Source organism: Peromyscus eremicus, chromosome 8a, assembly GCF_949786415.1.
Source record: "Peromyscus eremicus chromosome 8a, PerEre_H2_v1, whole genome shotgun sequence".
NCBI lineage: Eukaryota > Metazoa > Chordata > Mammalia > Rodentia > Cricetidae > Peromyscus > Peromyscus eremicus.
The window spans coordinates 84462246-84475346 of NC_081423.1; the positions used below are offsets into that span (position 1 = coordinate 84462246).

The following is a 13101-nucleotide window of genomic DNA, read 5'->3' on the forward strand; positions in this document are numbered from 1 at the left end:
AGGAACTGTGCAGATGCACTTTTTTGTTTGTTTGTTTTTCAAGACAAGGTCTCTGTCTAGCGGCTATGGCTGTCCTGGAATTCACTCTGTAGACCAGACCACGCAGATGCACTTTTTTTTTTTTTTTTTTTTGGTTTCTCAAGTGCCAGTTGTGGTGGCGCACGCCAGTAGGATTTGCTGAAGGAAGGGGAGGCAGGAGGATCGCGAGTTTGAGGCCAGCCTGGAGAGATACACTTTTATTTATTTTTTTTTTATTATTTTTTTTATTTATTTATTTGTTTCTTTGTTTATTTCTTTATTTTGGTTTTCCGAGACAGGATTTCTCTGTGTAGCTTTGTGCCTTTCCTGGAACTCGCTTTGTAGACCAGGCTGGCCTCTAACTCAGAGATCCGTCTGCCTCTGCCTCCCAAGTGCTGGGATTAAAGGCGTGCGGCGTGCGCCGCCGCCGCCGCCGCTGCCGCCGCCGCCGCCACCCGGCCGGATGCACTTTTAAACCTCTCACCACCAACTGCCATCCTTCATCCACCCAACCCATAATATAAAACTATGAGAAACCGGTTGACCTTTCTCTGGCTTAGAGGGAGGCAGAGGGCCAGCTTTGGCACTACTAGTGAGCCTGAACAAAGTTCAAAAGTGTTTCCTTGTGCTCCAACAGGCAAAAACTTCCTTGTGTTGGCAGCATTGGTACAATTTTTTTTTGTTTTGTTTTGTTTTGTTTTGTTTTTCGAGACAGGGTTTCTCTGTTCTCTGTGTAGCTTTGTAGCCTGTCCTGGAACTCACTCTGTAGCCCAGGCTGGCCTCGATCTCACAGAGATCTGCCTGGCTCTCCCTCCCAAGTGCTGGGATTAAAGGCGTGTGCCACCTCTGCCCGGCTGGTACAATCATTTTAATAGGCATAAAAATTCTCCTCCATGCTTATGCTTTTCTCAGAGGAGTGTTGTGTCTTTCTGTTCTGGCCCTATAGTAAGTCATGGATAACTCCACTTCTCCAGGAGAGGAGTGCTGGGGTTGAACCCAAGACCTTCTACCACCCCTACATCCTCAGCCCTGACTCCACTTTGTATGACGTAATGAGTCTCCTCCTTTCCCAGTGCACGCCTGAAACTCTGAAAGTAGGAATGTCTACATAGAACATTGTTTTCTATTCATACATACAGATGACAAAGTTTATGTTAGGCCCAGTAAGAGCTTAACAACTTCTAGTTAAAATAGAACTATTTTTAACAATATATCATATAAAAGTTTCATGAGTTCAGTCTCTCGGTTTCAAAGTATCTTTCAGGACTTTCACCATTCACTTAAAGGAAGCTTCTCTATGGCATTTCTGAATCACCACATCACCATTGGGTCATCATTAAGTAAAATAAGAATTACTTGAACACAAGTACTTTGATTCCAAAAGAGTTGATCTCCTTATCAAGATGTCTAATTGACTAAAGGATTAAATAGCATGTACAGCATGGATCTTAGACAAAGGGGTGATCTACATCCCAGGCTGAATGGAGCATGATAGATCCAGATTCCATGACACTACTCAGAACTGGACACAATTTAAATCATTTTTAAATGTTTATTAACTTTATTTATTTTATCTTATTTACTTATTTTGGTTTTTGGAGACAGGTTTTCTCTGTGTAACAGAGCCTTGGCTGTCCTGGAACTAGCTTTGTAAACCAGGATGGCCTTAAACTCACTGAGCTCTGCATGCCTCTGCCTCCCGAGTATTGGGATTATAGGCGGAGTGCCACCAGCCTGCACTATTTTACTTTTATGAGTAAGTATTTTGCCTGCACATATATGTATGCATGCCACATGCCCTGTGGAGGTCAGAAGATGGTATCAGATCCCTGTGGAGTCACAGATGGTTGTGAACCACATGTGAGTGCTGGGAAATGAACCTGGGTCCTCAGCAAGAGCAGCAAGCACTTAACTGCTGAACCTTCTCTCAAGCCCCCACAATTTAAATCTTCCAGAGACCCAAGTTCAATTCCCAGCACCCTCATGGTGGGTGAAAAGGTTTTACTGGAAAAACCATCTCTTTGTCCTCCAGATATATACAAATAATAATAAATGAAAAAATTAATAACAAATTTTTTAAAAAGTCGTAAAGCATGGCTTGAGGATATAGTTCAGTGGTTGAAGACTTGACTGTTTTGTGCCAGGCCTTGGGTTGAATTCCTAGTAACTCAAAATAAACTATTGTAAATCAGGGTGCTGATGTAGATTGATGAAGTTGTGACTTTAGAGTCTGGAGCCAGAGCAGAATTTCCAAGACTCCTTAAGAAGTGGGTAGTAGCCCAGCAGTGGTGGAGCAAGCCTTTAATCCCAGCATTTGGGAGGCAGAGGCAGGTGGATCTCTGTGAGTTCGAGGCCAACCTGGTCTACAGAGTGAGTTCCAGGACAGCCAGAGCTGTTAAACAGAAAAACACTATCGCAAAAAAAATAATAAATAAATAAATAAATAAATAAATAAATAAATAAATAAATAAATAAATAAATAAATAAAACGTGGGTAGTGGTGGCCCATGCCTATAATCACAGCAGCACTCCTATGGAATTGGGAGTTCAAGGACAGCCTGAGCCAGATTTATCTCAAAACTAAATAAACTCAAGCTTAACCCCAGAAGAGGCAGGTGGATCTCTGTGAACTCAAGGCCAACCTTGTGAGTTCCAGGATAGCCAGGGCTCTGTCTCAAAAATAAATACATATATAAACTCCATATGAACTTTTGGCTTCTTGAAGCAACTGAAAAACACTTTCAAGGTCACGAACTGACTGAGATTTACATCCAGCTTCCCTCCACAGCACCTTCTTAATTTCAGAGCCTCATTCTCATCCACTCTTAGAAAACGTCAAGACCAAAGTAGCCTGAGGCACTAAAAAATGAAGAGCACCCGGCATGGTGGCGGACACCTTTAGTCCCAGCACTCAGGAGGCAGAGGCAGGCAGATCTCTGTGAGTTCGAGGCCACCCAAGGCTACATAATGAAACTGTCTTGAAAAAGAAAAAAAAAAAAAATCAACAAAACAGGAAAAAAAGAAAAGAAAAAGAAACCAAAGAGCTGTGTCGACAGGCTCATGCCTCTACCTACAAGCAGACTTTCATTAAAACGGTTGTGATTTCTTCTGTGTCCCTGACCCGGAACAGCAGCGGGTTTCTTCGCTACGCCGGCAGCCCACGTGCTGGCAACAGCGGCCACGTGGGGCCCTGAGGAAACGCCTTCGCAAAGGTTTGTCCCCTCCGCTGTCCAGTAGCGAGGCAGGCCGGGGAAGAGCGTCGGTCGTAGGAAACAGTACCCGCCACAAGCCTAACTGGCGCGTGCCAGGGACTGCGGGGGCGGGGCGGGGCGGGGGTGGGGCTTGTTGTAGACCCCCGGCGGGGAGGGCGGGGCCCGGGGCTAGAAAGGGTGGGCTCTAGAGGGCCAGCGGGTAGCCGCCGCTTGGTGTCTGACCCGGTTCCTTCCCGCCCGCTCCCTACAAGCCTGACGGACTCCAGCCTGACGGACCCCTGACTCACCATGGAGTCCACGCTGATCGCGGGCATCGCGATGGCCGAAGCGCTGCAGAACCGGCTCCCCGGACTAGAGAACATGTGGCTCTGGGTCACCTTTCTGGGCGATCCCAAGAACCTCTTTATATTCTTCTTCCCCGCGGCCTACTACGCCTCTCGCCGCCTGGGCATCTCCGTGCTCTGGATCACCTTCATTACTGAGTGGCTCAACCTCATCTTCAAGTGGTGAGACAGATACCTTCGGGCCTCCTGGTCCCCCTACCCCTTTGAGGTCCTGATCTCCCTCGAGTACGTATGTATCTCAAAGTCAGTGCCACCCTTATTCCTTAGGCCCTAGTTTTCACCTTGAGTTTTTTGGGTTTTTTTTGTTTGTTTGTTTGTTTTTTTATATATATATCTTGGCCGCAGACCTCGCATTTCGCCCACCCTCGAACTGTCTCAATCAGAGGAATGACTTAAGGGGCGTGCACGTTCAACTGCAAATAAGTCTCCGCCTCAGACCTACTGATTCCGAAACTCCAAATTTACTTGTAGTAGGAAATCCATTATTAGCAATTATTCTAAATAATTTAGGTAGCCGAAAGTCTTCTTTCTTAGCTGACCGTTTCATTCACCGGTTCATTCGGTTAACTTGTGCTAGGCAGCAGTTGCTTTCTAAATGAAGGTGTGGTCCCTGGCTCGGGCTCAAGAGCACAGGCAGTGCTTGAAGACTTCTAGAAATACAGAACCTCAGGCTCCAGGCCAGATCTGCATTTTAACAAGGCCCCCTGGTTATAGAGTGCCCAGTGAAGTTTAAAAGGCACCAACCAAACTTTAGAGACTAAAAGGAAGCCTTGCCCTCCCTGCAGAGAACACTTCTCTTCTTTCCCTAGCAGTTACTAGTATAGCTTTCTCATTCTAAGAAGCCAGGGTCCCATACGACTGAGCCTCCTGCAGCCCTTGGGGTTTATCTGTGTCACTTGGTTTGTTTGTTTTGTCTTTAGAGTGTGGAAGGGAGTGACTGGATGGACATGCAGCTCCACCTCAGCTGTTTCTGCCCAGTCCCCAGCCCTGAAGTAGAAAGGGAGGTTCTTAAAGAGACACTGAATGGGCTAGACTGACTTACGGAAAAGCAGACTAGGAGTCCCCCTCCCTCCAGCCCTTTTCCACAGGCCTTCATCCTTACTTGTAAACCTAAAAGCGGTTGTCTCAACACTTCCTTCTGGCCTAACGGCCCCCATCATATGCTCTATGCTCTTCCCTCCTTCAGTCTGGGTAAGACCAGTGCTTAATATCTAAGTAACAAAGCCCCTAATCCTAGTCCTCCTCCTCCTCCACTGAAACAAGGTCTCACTAGCTAAGCCGGAGTGGTGATCCTCTTGCCTCGGTCTCCCTAGTGCTGGGATGACAGGCATGCACTACCATGCCTGACCTCCCATATTCGTTTTATAGCTTTGTGGCCAAGACTTGATGTGTGTGAGGCCCAGGTTTTGGTGAGAAAAGGCCAGTCTCCTCTGAACTCTTCCCCACCCCCAGCTCTTTGCTTCCCGCTCTCCTGCCTTTTCTCTTTCTGGCCACAGCAGCCTCATCTGTGTTGGGCTCTCCAGAGGCCAGACAAGCACCCACTAGGCCAAGGAAGTTGGAATTTTTTTTTTGGGGGGGGGTGTCGTTCTCAGACCCTTCTGTACATTTTCTCCTCCCAATTTTACACTCAAGACACTCACCTATATAATTCAGGAGTGGGTAATCCAGGCTGGAGCCGGGGACCTGAGAGGGGGAGCAGGGATGGGGACGGAGGTCATGGCCATGTCCCAAGAAGAGCTGGCCATGCAGTGGGAGGGATAAGAGTGGGACACGTGTCTCTGAGCACATGTACACAGTCTCTCTTACAACCTCTGGCCTCCAGATCACTTTCAAAAGAAAATGTGTGCTTCTCTGTATTCCAAAGTAGAGAATCCTGGTAAGACAGTAGCTAGAGTCGGAGTAGCCTTCTGAGTGCATCCAGCAGGTCTTCCGGGTTCCTGGTGTCCCCTCTGTCCCTCTAGCACTGTGTGTGTGTGTGTCAGTGTGGTCTTGTACCTTGTGTCTTCCAGGTTTCTGTTTGGACACAGGCCCTTTTGGTGGGTGCACGAGTCTGGGTACTCCAGCCAGACTCCAATCCAGGTTCATCAGTTCCCCTCTTCTTGTGAGTCCGGTCCAGGTGGGAAAAGTTCCAGCTTCCTCCCATTCTTGGTGTGGTTAAGGTTAGGGTAAACATTTCCATGTACTTCAGCTAGGATGGTCCAAACAGGCCCAGCCTCTCAGTTACCGGTTCAGAAAACAAACTCTGGGAAAGACCAGGTAATCACCTCATAGAGCGTAAAGCCAGGGACAGGCGAGGCAGAAGCCCAAGAACAATGACCTTGAGAGAAAGTCCTCAAGGGGAGAGATAGGCTTCTACTGGCAAGCTGTCTCCACCTCCAGGGGAGGCGGATGTGATGAGGGTCACCAGGGGCACTTGGGTTTCACCCTTTTGTCACCATGAACTTCTGGGTCTCCCGGCAGGCAGCCCTTCTGGCCATTGCATGGTCACAGGAGCAGCGCTCTGGCCCGTGATGACAGCCATTTCTTCTCAAGTGGCCTCTCGGTCCCACAGGTATGACCATGATATTGTCCCCGGTAGGAGCATTGTGGACCCCAAAGTCTCCACAGCATGTTAGTTTGGGAGCTAGAGCTGTGGTGACCTGGGGGTGTTGGTTCAGACTCTGAAGTATTTAGATGCTGAAGAAGGCCACGCCCCTCTCTGCCTTTTGTCTCTTCTCTCTAGCCCCTGGGTAAGGGCGATTCCTAGCCTGGCTTATTGCACCTTCCTATTGGCTGTCGGCCTATCTCGGGTCTTCCTCTTAGCACACTTCCCTCACCAGGTGTTGGCGGGCCTTATAAGTGGTGAGCAACTGGGACAAGAGGGTGTCTTTGGCAGTGGGAGGACTAACCTAGAAACTTCCCAGCATTCCCAGCTTCTGTAGAGCCAACTCAAGGTCCCCGCTTTGTCTTTGTTTTCCTGCCGGGATGTACTGCAGGTGAGGGGTGGATCATCTCCTCAAACATCTTCAAACTGTTTTGCATCCCTTTAGGTGCTGCCCTTGGGTGGCTGATGGCCCCCCGGGTGCCCATGGAACGGGAACTTAGCTTCTATGGGTTGACTGCTCTGGCCCTCATGCTGGGTGCCAGCCTCATATATTGGACTCTCTTTACATTAGGCCTGGATCTTTCCTGGTAAGTCCTGCTTTGGAGTCTGGGCAGCTGGGCCCTGTACCTAGATGGTGGGTCTCTGGTTCACTGTGGCTGTAAAAGGACACATGAACTGTTCCTAGACAGAGATGCGGAGTCAATATACGTGCGAGCAGGCCCCCAAGGGAAGACAGCTAAGAGCCAGAGGCTCTCTGGATTCCAGTCTCTCCTGGCAAAGACTCTTCTTCCCCACAGGTCCGTCAACCTGGCTTTCAAGTGGTGTGAGCGGCCCGAGTGGGTGCGTTTGGACAGTCGGCCCTTTGCCTCACTGAGCCGGGACTCGGGAGCTGCCCTGGGTCTTGGCATTGCCCTACACTCTCCCTGTTATGCCCAGATACGGCGGGCACACCTAGGAACTGGTCAGAAGATAGCATGCTTTATGCTGGCGATGGGGCTGCTGGTCATCCTGGAATGGCTGGGCCACCCACCTCAGATCAGCCTCTTCTACATCTTCAACTTCCTGAAGTACACCCTCTGGCCCTGCCTGGTCTTGGCCCTGGTGCCCTGGGTGGTGCACACATTCAGTGCCCAGGAGGCACCACCCATTCGCTCCTCTTGATGTCTCTTGCCTCCTGCCATTCTCTTGCCCCAAAGACAACACTCCTTGACCACCATACTCTAAGAGGCAGTCTTTCCCTGGGCTCCAAAGCAGGCCCGGACCACACTGAACATCATTTCTGTCTCGTGTCCTGCAGTGTTAGCCCCCTTTAAAGAAGGACGTGTTTCCCAAGGACGCTGTCGCCTGCCTTCCCCCAGGGTCCCCACAAAGCAAAACCAACAGCAGGCGTGGTGGGGATGGGGAGCTGGGTTCCTGACACTGACAAACAGCTCAGGAAGGTCCCAATAAAGCTCTTGAAACTTCCGGGTTCCTTTCTTGCCTATGCTCACATCTCCACTGACGCATACGTAACAATGGCGCCTCTGCCCTATACAAAGACAGAAGTAAAAGGGGCTGAACACTCAGCTGAGACCTCCCCTCTCCTCCCTACCAAGGCCATTGCAGAGCTCTCTTGACATAGGGTGGCAACAATTCAGTGGACACCCCCCAGGAGAACAGAGATCTCCCACCCTAGCCCCCCACTTCTCAGACTGAATTCTAGTCCAAGGCTTAAGAAAAGGCAGCATTTGGGTTAGGAAAGGAATGAGAACTTTTACTCCATTTGGGAACCCAGAGAACAGACATTATTCCCAGAAGGCACTGCCACCAACAAGTTTATTTACACGAGACACACGGTGTGACAGGATACAAAGTACTTTGCTAAACTCCATGTCCAGGAAGACAGCAGGAGTGGGTTTACATGAGAACAAGACCAGCCCACAGGGAAAGGAGAGGCCTGGAGCCCTGGGCTCAGTGCAAGGAGATCTAGACAGCACACAAACACAGCAAACTAATAACTCCCCAGTTCCCTCAGCCCTGCTCAGGCCCCCATCAGGATAATATGTAAACAGATTGCTGGGTCCTGGGGATGGAAGGAGAGAGAGTATGTGGTATTGGGAGGAAGAGTTGGCCCCCTAGGAGCCACTTCCCATCTTTGGTTTCCTACAGGCTAGACCACATTGACTGGAAGCCTGAGGGGTCCAACCTCTGGACACAGGGTTACTGGAAAAGAAGACGGACAGCCCCTAACCCCCTCCTGCTGAGAGCCCCGCCCCCACCCAGCCCTGGCTTCTGGCCCTGTCCATTTGAGAACCACCTCCTTGAGCATCTCCAAGCTTCAAAGCAAAAAGGCTCCGGAGGGAATGAAGTCTTGATCCTTCCCCCTTGCAGCAGGCTGGCAGCTGAAGAAAATCTGGTCCAGAACATCCAAGGGGCTTGCAAGAAATTGTAGCCCCCACCCAGAGTCCACATTCTCCCCTCTACGATGGGTCAGCACAAGGCAGGGAGATGAACAGAATAAAGTGGAGAACCTGCCTGTGTATGCAGGTCCTCCTGGCCTCTCCTAACTCAGCTGCAGATCACCCTGAACCCTCTGGGCTCCTGGGAGTACAAAATAAAAAATCTGGGCACACGTCTGCAGTGCTGAGGCCAGAGAGGAGAGGGGCCTGCAGAACGCTGAGGAGGAAGAGGAGAGTATAGGGTGGAAGTCTACCCCACCTTCACTCTGCATCTTAAATAGTAATGGAGGTGGAATTAAGGCATTCCCCGGAAGCCAGCCGAAGCCAAGGCACCGACTTAACTGTCCCCATCTCAGGCAGCTCCAGAATTGGAGGTACCACTGGGAGTCCTGTCTAAGGTAAAAAAGAAAAGAGTACAGAGAACTGAGTGTGAGACAACAAGAGAGGAGAAGCGGACGGACGCTGCGCCCAACCCCCTACAGAAGGAATGGGTTTCTAAAGCTGGGGCAGGGACCATGTGGTGGTGGTTGGAGCAGCTCGGAGGAGCCAGGCTGAGAGACCCACACAGCACACGTTGTTGAATGTGTGACTTTTTGTTTTTAATAGAAAAAATAAACAAAATCACAATGATGAAGCCCGGAGGAATGGGGGCCAGGGTGTCACAGGGTTGGCTCCTGCTCCATGGGCTCCTCTGCTGGCCTGTGGGGACAAGCACAGGGAGGGCACTGAGTAGAGAGCACTCACTACCTTAGGCCAGGGCAGGGGGTAGGAGGTGAGATGCTTACCTGGGGCTATGCTCTTGAGTGGCAACAGCCTGGGCCTGCTCAGCCCCCACGGAAAGCAGGGCCATGGCGCTCACAGTCTCGGCCTCCTCCGTTTCACCTGTCTGAGCCTCCCGCAGAGAGCAGCCTAGACCAGTGGCAAACCTCTGTACACAGCTCCAGTGTTTGCCTGTGTAAGAGGGACAGGCAGGTTCAGGGGGAGCAGACGGACCCAGATGGACCCGCTAGCCCCGGTACCCTGTTCCCTATGCCGGGCGGGTTGAGGTGTGAGCCCCTCTGCCTGTCCCCACGCACTCTGGATCTCGATGACTTTCTCTAGTGTGGTAACTGCATTGACGCTGGGTTTTTGCTGCAAGACTGCTTCATCCAAGGGCTGCAGCTGCAGAGACAAGAAGAGCGGTCTTAGAGTGGGATGAGGGGCAATGCCTAGCTCTCCAACTATCCCCATTCAGCCCCGACGTCCCTGTGCTGGCAAGCACAGGCTTCCGAGAGGAAGCCCTAGTCAGAGAGCCTTCGCTGGCCAGCTATTCTCAGACCTAGGCAAACCTCAAGGAGCCCATGGGGCCACTTGACCCAGGGAAATGGACATCCCTGCTGACCCATCAGCTCCGACCTGTTGTCCCTCCTCTCTGTCTCCCACTCACCTCCACGCTGAGCAGAGCCGAGACACAGGCCTCAGAGGCATCACAGATGGCGGTCAAGTCGTGGCCTCCCTCCAGGGCCAGCACCACCCGGCCCCCGGCCAGTGTCATGAGCTGCCTGGTGAGGTGGCCGAAACCTTTGCACAGGAGTCAGGAGAGAAGGATGAATGGTAAATTGTATCAAAGAGACAGAAGGAAAACAAACAAACAAACAAGAAACGAGACAGACAGCACAAAATGTGACAGGAGGACTTAAGCCCCAACACATCTACCATGAAGTAAAATGTCTGAACTCATGGAGGACAGGCTAAGGTGAGATGCATTTCCGGAAGGTCAAGGCCAGTAAGCTCAGTGGAAGACACTTGGTTTGCTACTCCACTTCTACCTGATAGCCCCCAGGGCAGGGTTGGCAGAAGAGTGGGCAGGGCTAGCAAGTCTTAGACTCGCTCCCTGCAGTGCCAACTCATTTCCTGTCCCGTGTGCCTCAGTGTTCCACACCCTCCCAGACCCCTAGTAGGCTCACATCTGGCGGTGACAGAATAGCCACCCAGTGGAGACAGATGTCCTTCGACAGCATCAAACCCAGCGGAGACTAGGACGACGTCAGGTGAGAACTCCTGAGCAATGGGCATCACCACTGTCCTGTAAAGGGATGGCCCAAGCTAATGCCAGCACAGGCCAGGCTGAGCCTTGCCACGCTCTGTTCTCCATTGGAGCCATACCCCTCCACCACCCCAACTGAGTGCCTGCTGCCCCTGCCAGCTCTGGGTCCCACCCCCCCTTTGGCCCTTCTCAGTCCCCACCTGAAGGCTGTCAGGTATTCCACATCGCCAATGGGGGGATCCACACCTCCTGTCCACGCCACATTAACATTGTACCCCACGCCTGGCCCTCCACCAACCTGGCATAAGGTAGGAGAGGTTACTACCACTGCCCTGGATCCCAAACACTACCCCACCCCCTGCCGCCAAGGTCTCACTCCATTGACCTCTGTTTTGCCCGACTGGCAGTCAGACCTGTGTGGTCCTCCCACTAGCAGCCCTCGAATGCCACAGGGACCAGCACCACGAATGGGCTTCTGTGGCTTCCTGCCATGGCCTGCTACCTCCCAGAAGGGCTCACATGAAGGCCCAGGAGTTGTACCTCTTCAGGAGCCCCAGAGCCCGGAAAGAAGTTCCCATTGTCATAGCGATGCAGGGAGATGTAGAGCACAGAGGGGTCATTGTAGAATGCTTGCTGGGTGCCGTTGCCATGGTGAATGTCCTGATAAGGATAAGTGGAGGGTGCTTTGGGCATCAGTCTAAGCTCTAATCCAAAGGTTAACATGCCACCTGTTCCCTACCCACCCTACCATCAGCTCTGAAGATGAGCCTACCAAAGGCTCCGGGGCTGTGACACTGAGGCCAGGCTCTAGAGCCATGGGATGAATATGTTTTATCTCCCTGCAGAACCCATTTCACTGAAGTGCAAGAGAAACCCAGGCTGGTAAGAAATTTAACACAGGCATATAAATTCTGAAGAAGGATCCAACATTTAATGAATTGGTTTTACTTTGAGCCAGGGTTTCACTAAGTGGTCCAGGCCCGCCTTGAACTCTCAATCCTCCTGCCTCAGCCTCCTGAATGCTGAGATTATAGTTGTGCACCATACCTGAATACATGTTTTTTTTTTTTTTTTTTTTTTTTTTTGGTTTTTTGAGACAGGGTTTCTCCGTGTAGCTTTGCGCCTTTCCTGGAACTCACTTGGTAGCCCAGGCTGGCCTTGAACTCACGGAGATCCGCCTGGCTCTGCCTCCCGAGTGCTGGGATTAAAGGCGTGCGCCACCACCGCCCGGCTCATGTTTTTAAACCAAAATTGGATTTCAAAAACTGTACCCTTGCTAATCACTGCCCAGTGATTCCTCAAGCACAGTACACTTTCCAAACCATGACAGCGGAAGGCTGAGGAACGCCCACAGCCTCAGGAGCAGAGGTGTGGCATCCTAGCTAAGTAACCCAAACAGTGTCTTCACTTAGACAAAGGGAGGACTACTTCGCATTGCTAGGGGTGGCTGTGAACAGCACAGTGTCAGGTTCCTGGCACACAGCAACCCCTACGGTAAGGGCAAGGAGAAAAATGGATTCTGGTAGTCGTGGTAGCATCCCTGTCCCTACTGCTCAGGGTAGGAAATCATCTGGGTGTTGGAGGCTGCTGGGGGATGATAAGGTAAACTGAGGCTAAAAGCACACTGAGGTCTCCAGGGAGGAACCACCTGACTGGAATGAAAGGACCCTCCTGCCAATGAAACAGGAAGGATTTAAACTTATCAACGTGGGAGGCCAAGGAGTCAGCTCTAGTGCCATCCGGAGTTGGAGTGGGCTGCCCGGAGTGAGTGGAGGCACTTCTGAAGGCCTTCCCTGGCACAGCTCTGCCCATCCCTGCCCAGGCACCCCAGTCCACTGCCTACCCAGTCCACGATGAGGACCTTGCCCACGTTCAGCTTCTGCTGCAGGAGTTTAGCTGTGATGGCTACGGAGTTGAAGAAGCAGAATCCCCTGAGGGGTGTGGGGAGGAGGAGAGGGCAGGGAGGTCAGCTTGAGTGATGTGAGGTTTGCTTCAGGTAAAAGACAGGAAGGGAGGGCTGGCGGCAGGGGGCCAGGGTCAGGTCAGAGCGGTACTCACATGGCTGTGGACTCCTCGGCATGATGCCCTGGGGGCCGGATGATGGCAAATCCATTCTGAAGTACGAGCAGAAAGGCAACCGTCAGGAAAGCCATGTGGCCAGGGACAGGGTAGACACAGGAGAGAGGCACAAGCCGGGTGTGTGTGTGTGTGTGTGTGTGTGTGTGTGTGTGTGTGTGTGTAACACCGGGAGAGAGGCACAAGCCGGGTGTGTGTGTGTGTGTGTGTGTGTGTGTGTGTGTGTGTGTGTGTGTGTAACACCGGGACGGGACACAGAACTGCACTTTCATGAATGCCAACTGCAGGTCCTCCTGGCAAACAGCTGTCCCTCGCTTACACGCAAGAGCCTCAGGCTTTGGTGCCTACCTGGTCCCCCATGACCCTCAAACCATCCCTCAAGCTTCTCCCCATTCTGGCACTC

The 13101-nt window shown here is 51.5% G+C and overlaps 2 protein-coding genes across 8 annotated transcripts in view; one reads left to right on the plus strand and one right to left on the minus strand.

The window, feature by feature from the left end:
• The first annotated feature begins 3357 nt into the window (after window positions 1-3357).
• On the plus strand, window positions 3358-7623 carry G6pc3 (glucose-6-phosphatase catalytic subunit 3). The gene is made up of 6 exons (XM_059269750.1): window positions 3358-3736; window positions 5584-5690; window positions 6035-6125; window positions 6297-6415; window positions 6604-6745; window positions 6956-7623. The coding sequence occupies exons 1-6, from the start codon at window positions 3519-3521 to the stop codon at window positions 7317-7319; spliced, it is 1041 nt and encodes a 346-aa protein (XP_059125733.1). The 5' UTR covers window positions 3358-3518; the 3' UTR covers window positions 7320-7623.
• A 1547-nt stretch (window positions 7624-9170) lies between these two features.
• Hdac5 (histone deacetylase 5) overlaps window positions 9171-13101 on the minus strand; it is a 36709-nt gene continuing 32778 nt past the window's right edge. For 5 of the 7 annotated variants that reach the window (XM_059271867.1, XM_059271866.1, XM_059271869.1 and 2 more), the window contains 9 exons: window positions 12681-12736; window positions 12466-12553; window positions 11163-11282; window positions 10823-10920; window positions 10543-10661; window positions 10023-10156; window positions 9673-9757; window positions 9382-9547; window positions 9171-9295 (listed from right to left, as the gene is read on the minus strand). In XM_059271867.1, the coding sequence (XP_059127850.1) occupies window positions 9256-9295; window positions 9382-9547; window positions 9673-9757; window positions 10023-10156; window positions 10543-10661; window positions 10823-10920; window positions 11163-11282; window positions 12466-12553; window positions 12681-12736 (906 nt within the window). In that variant the 3' untranslated portion in view covers window positions 9171-9255. Of the gene's footprint in view, window positions 9296-9381; window positions 9548-9672; window positions 9758-10022; window positions 10157-10542; window positions 10662-10821; window positions 10921-11007; window positions 11283-12465; window positions 12554-12680; window positions 12737-13101 lie in introns of those variants that run through there. The other 2 variants (XR_009380736.1, XR_009380735.1) reach the window with 2 other exon arrangements.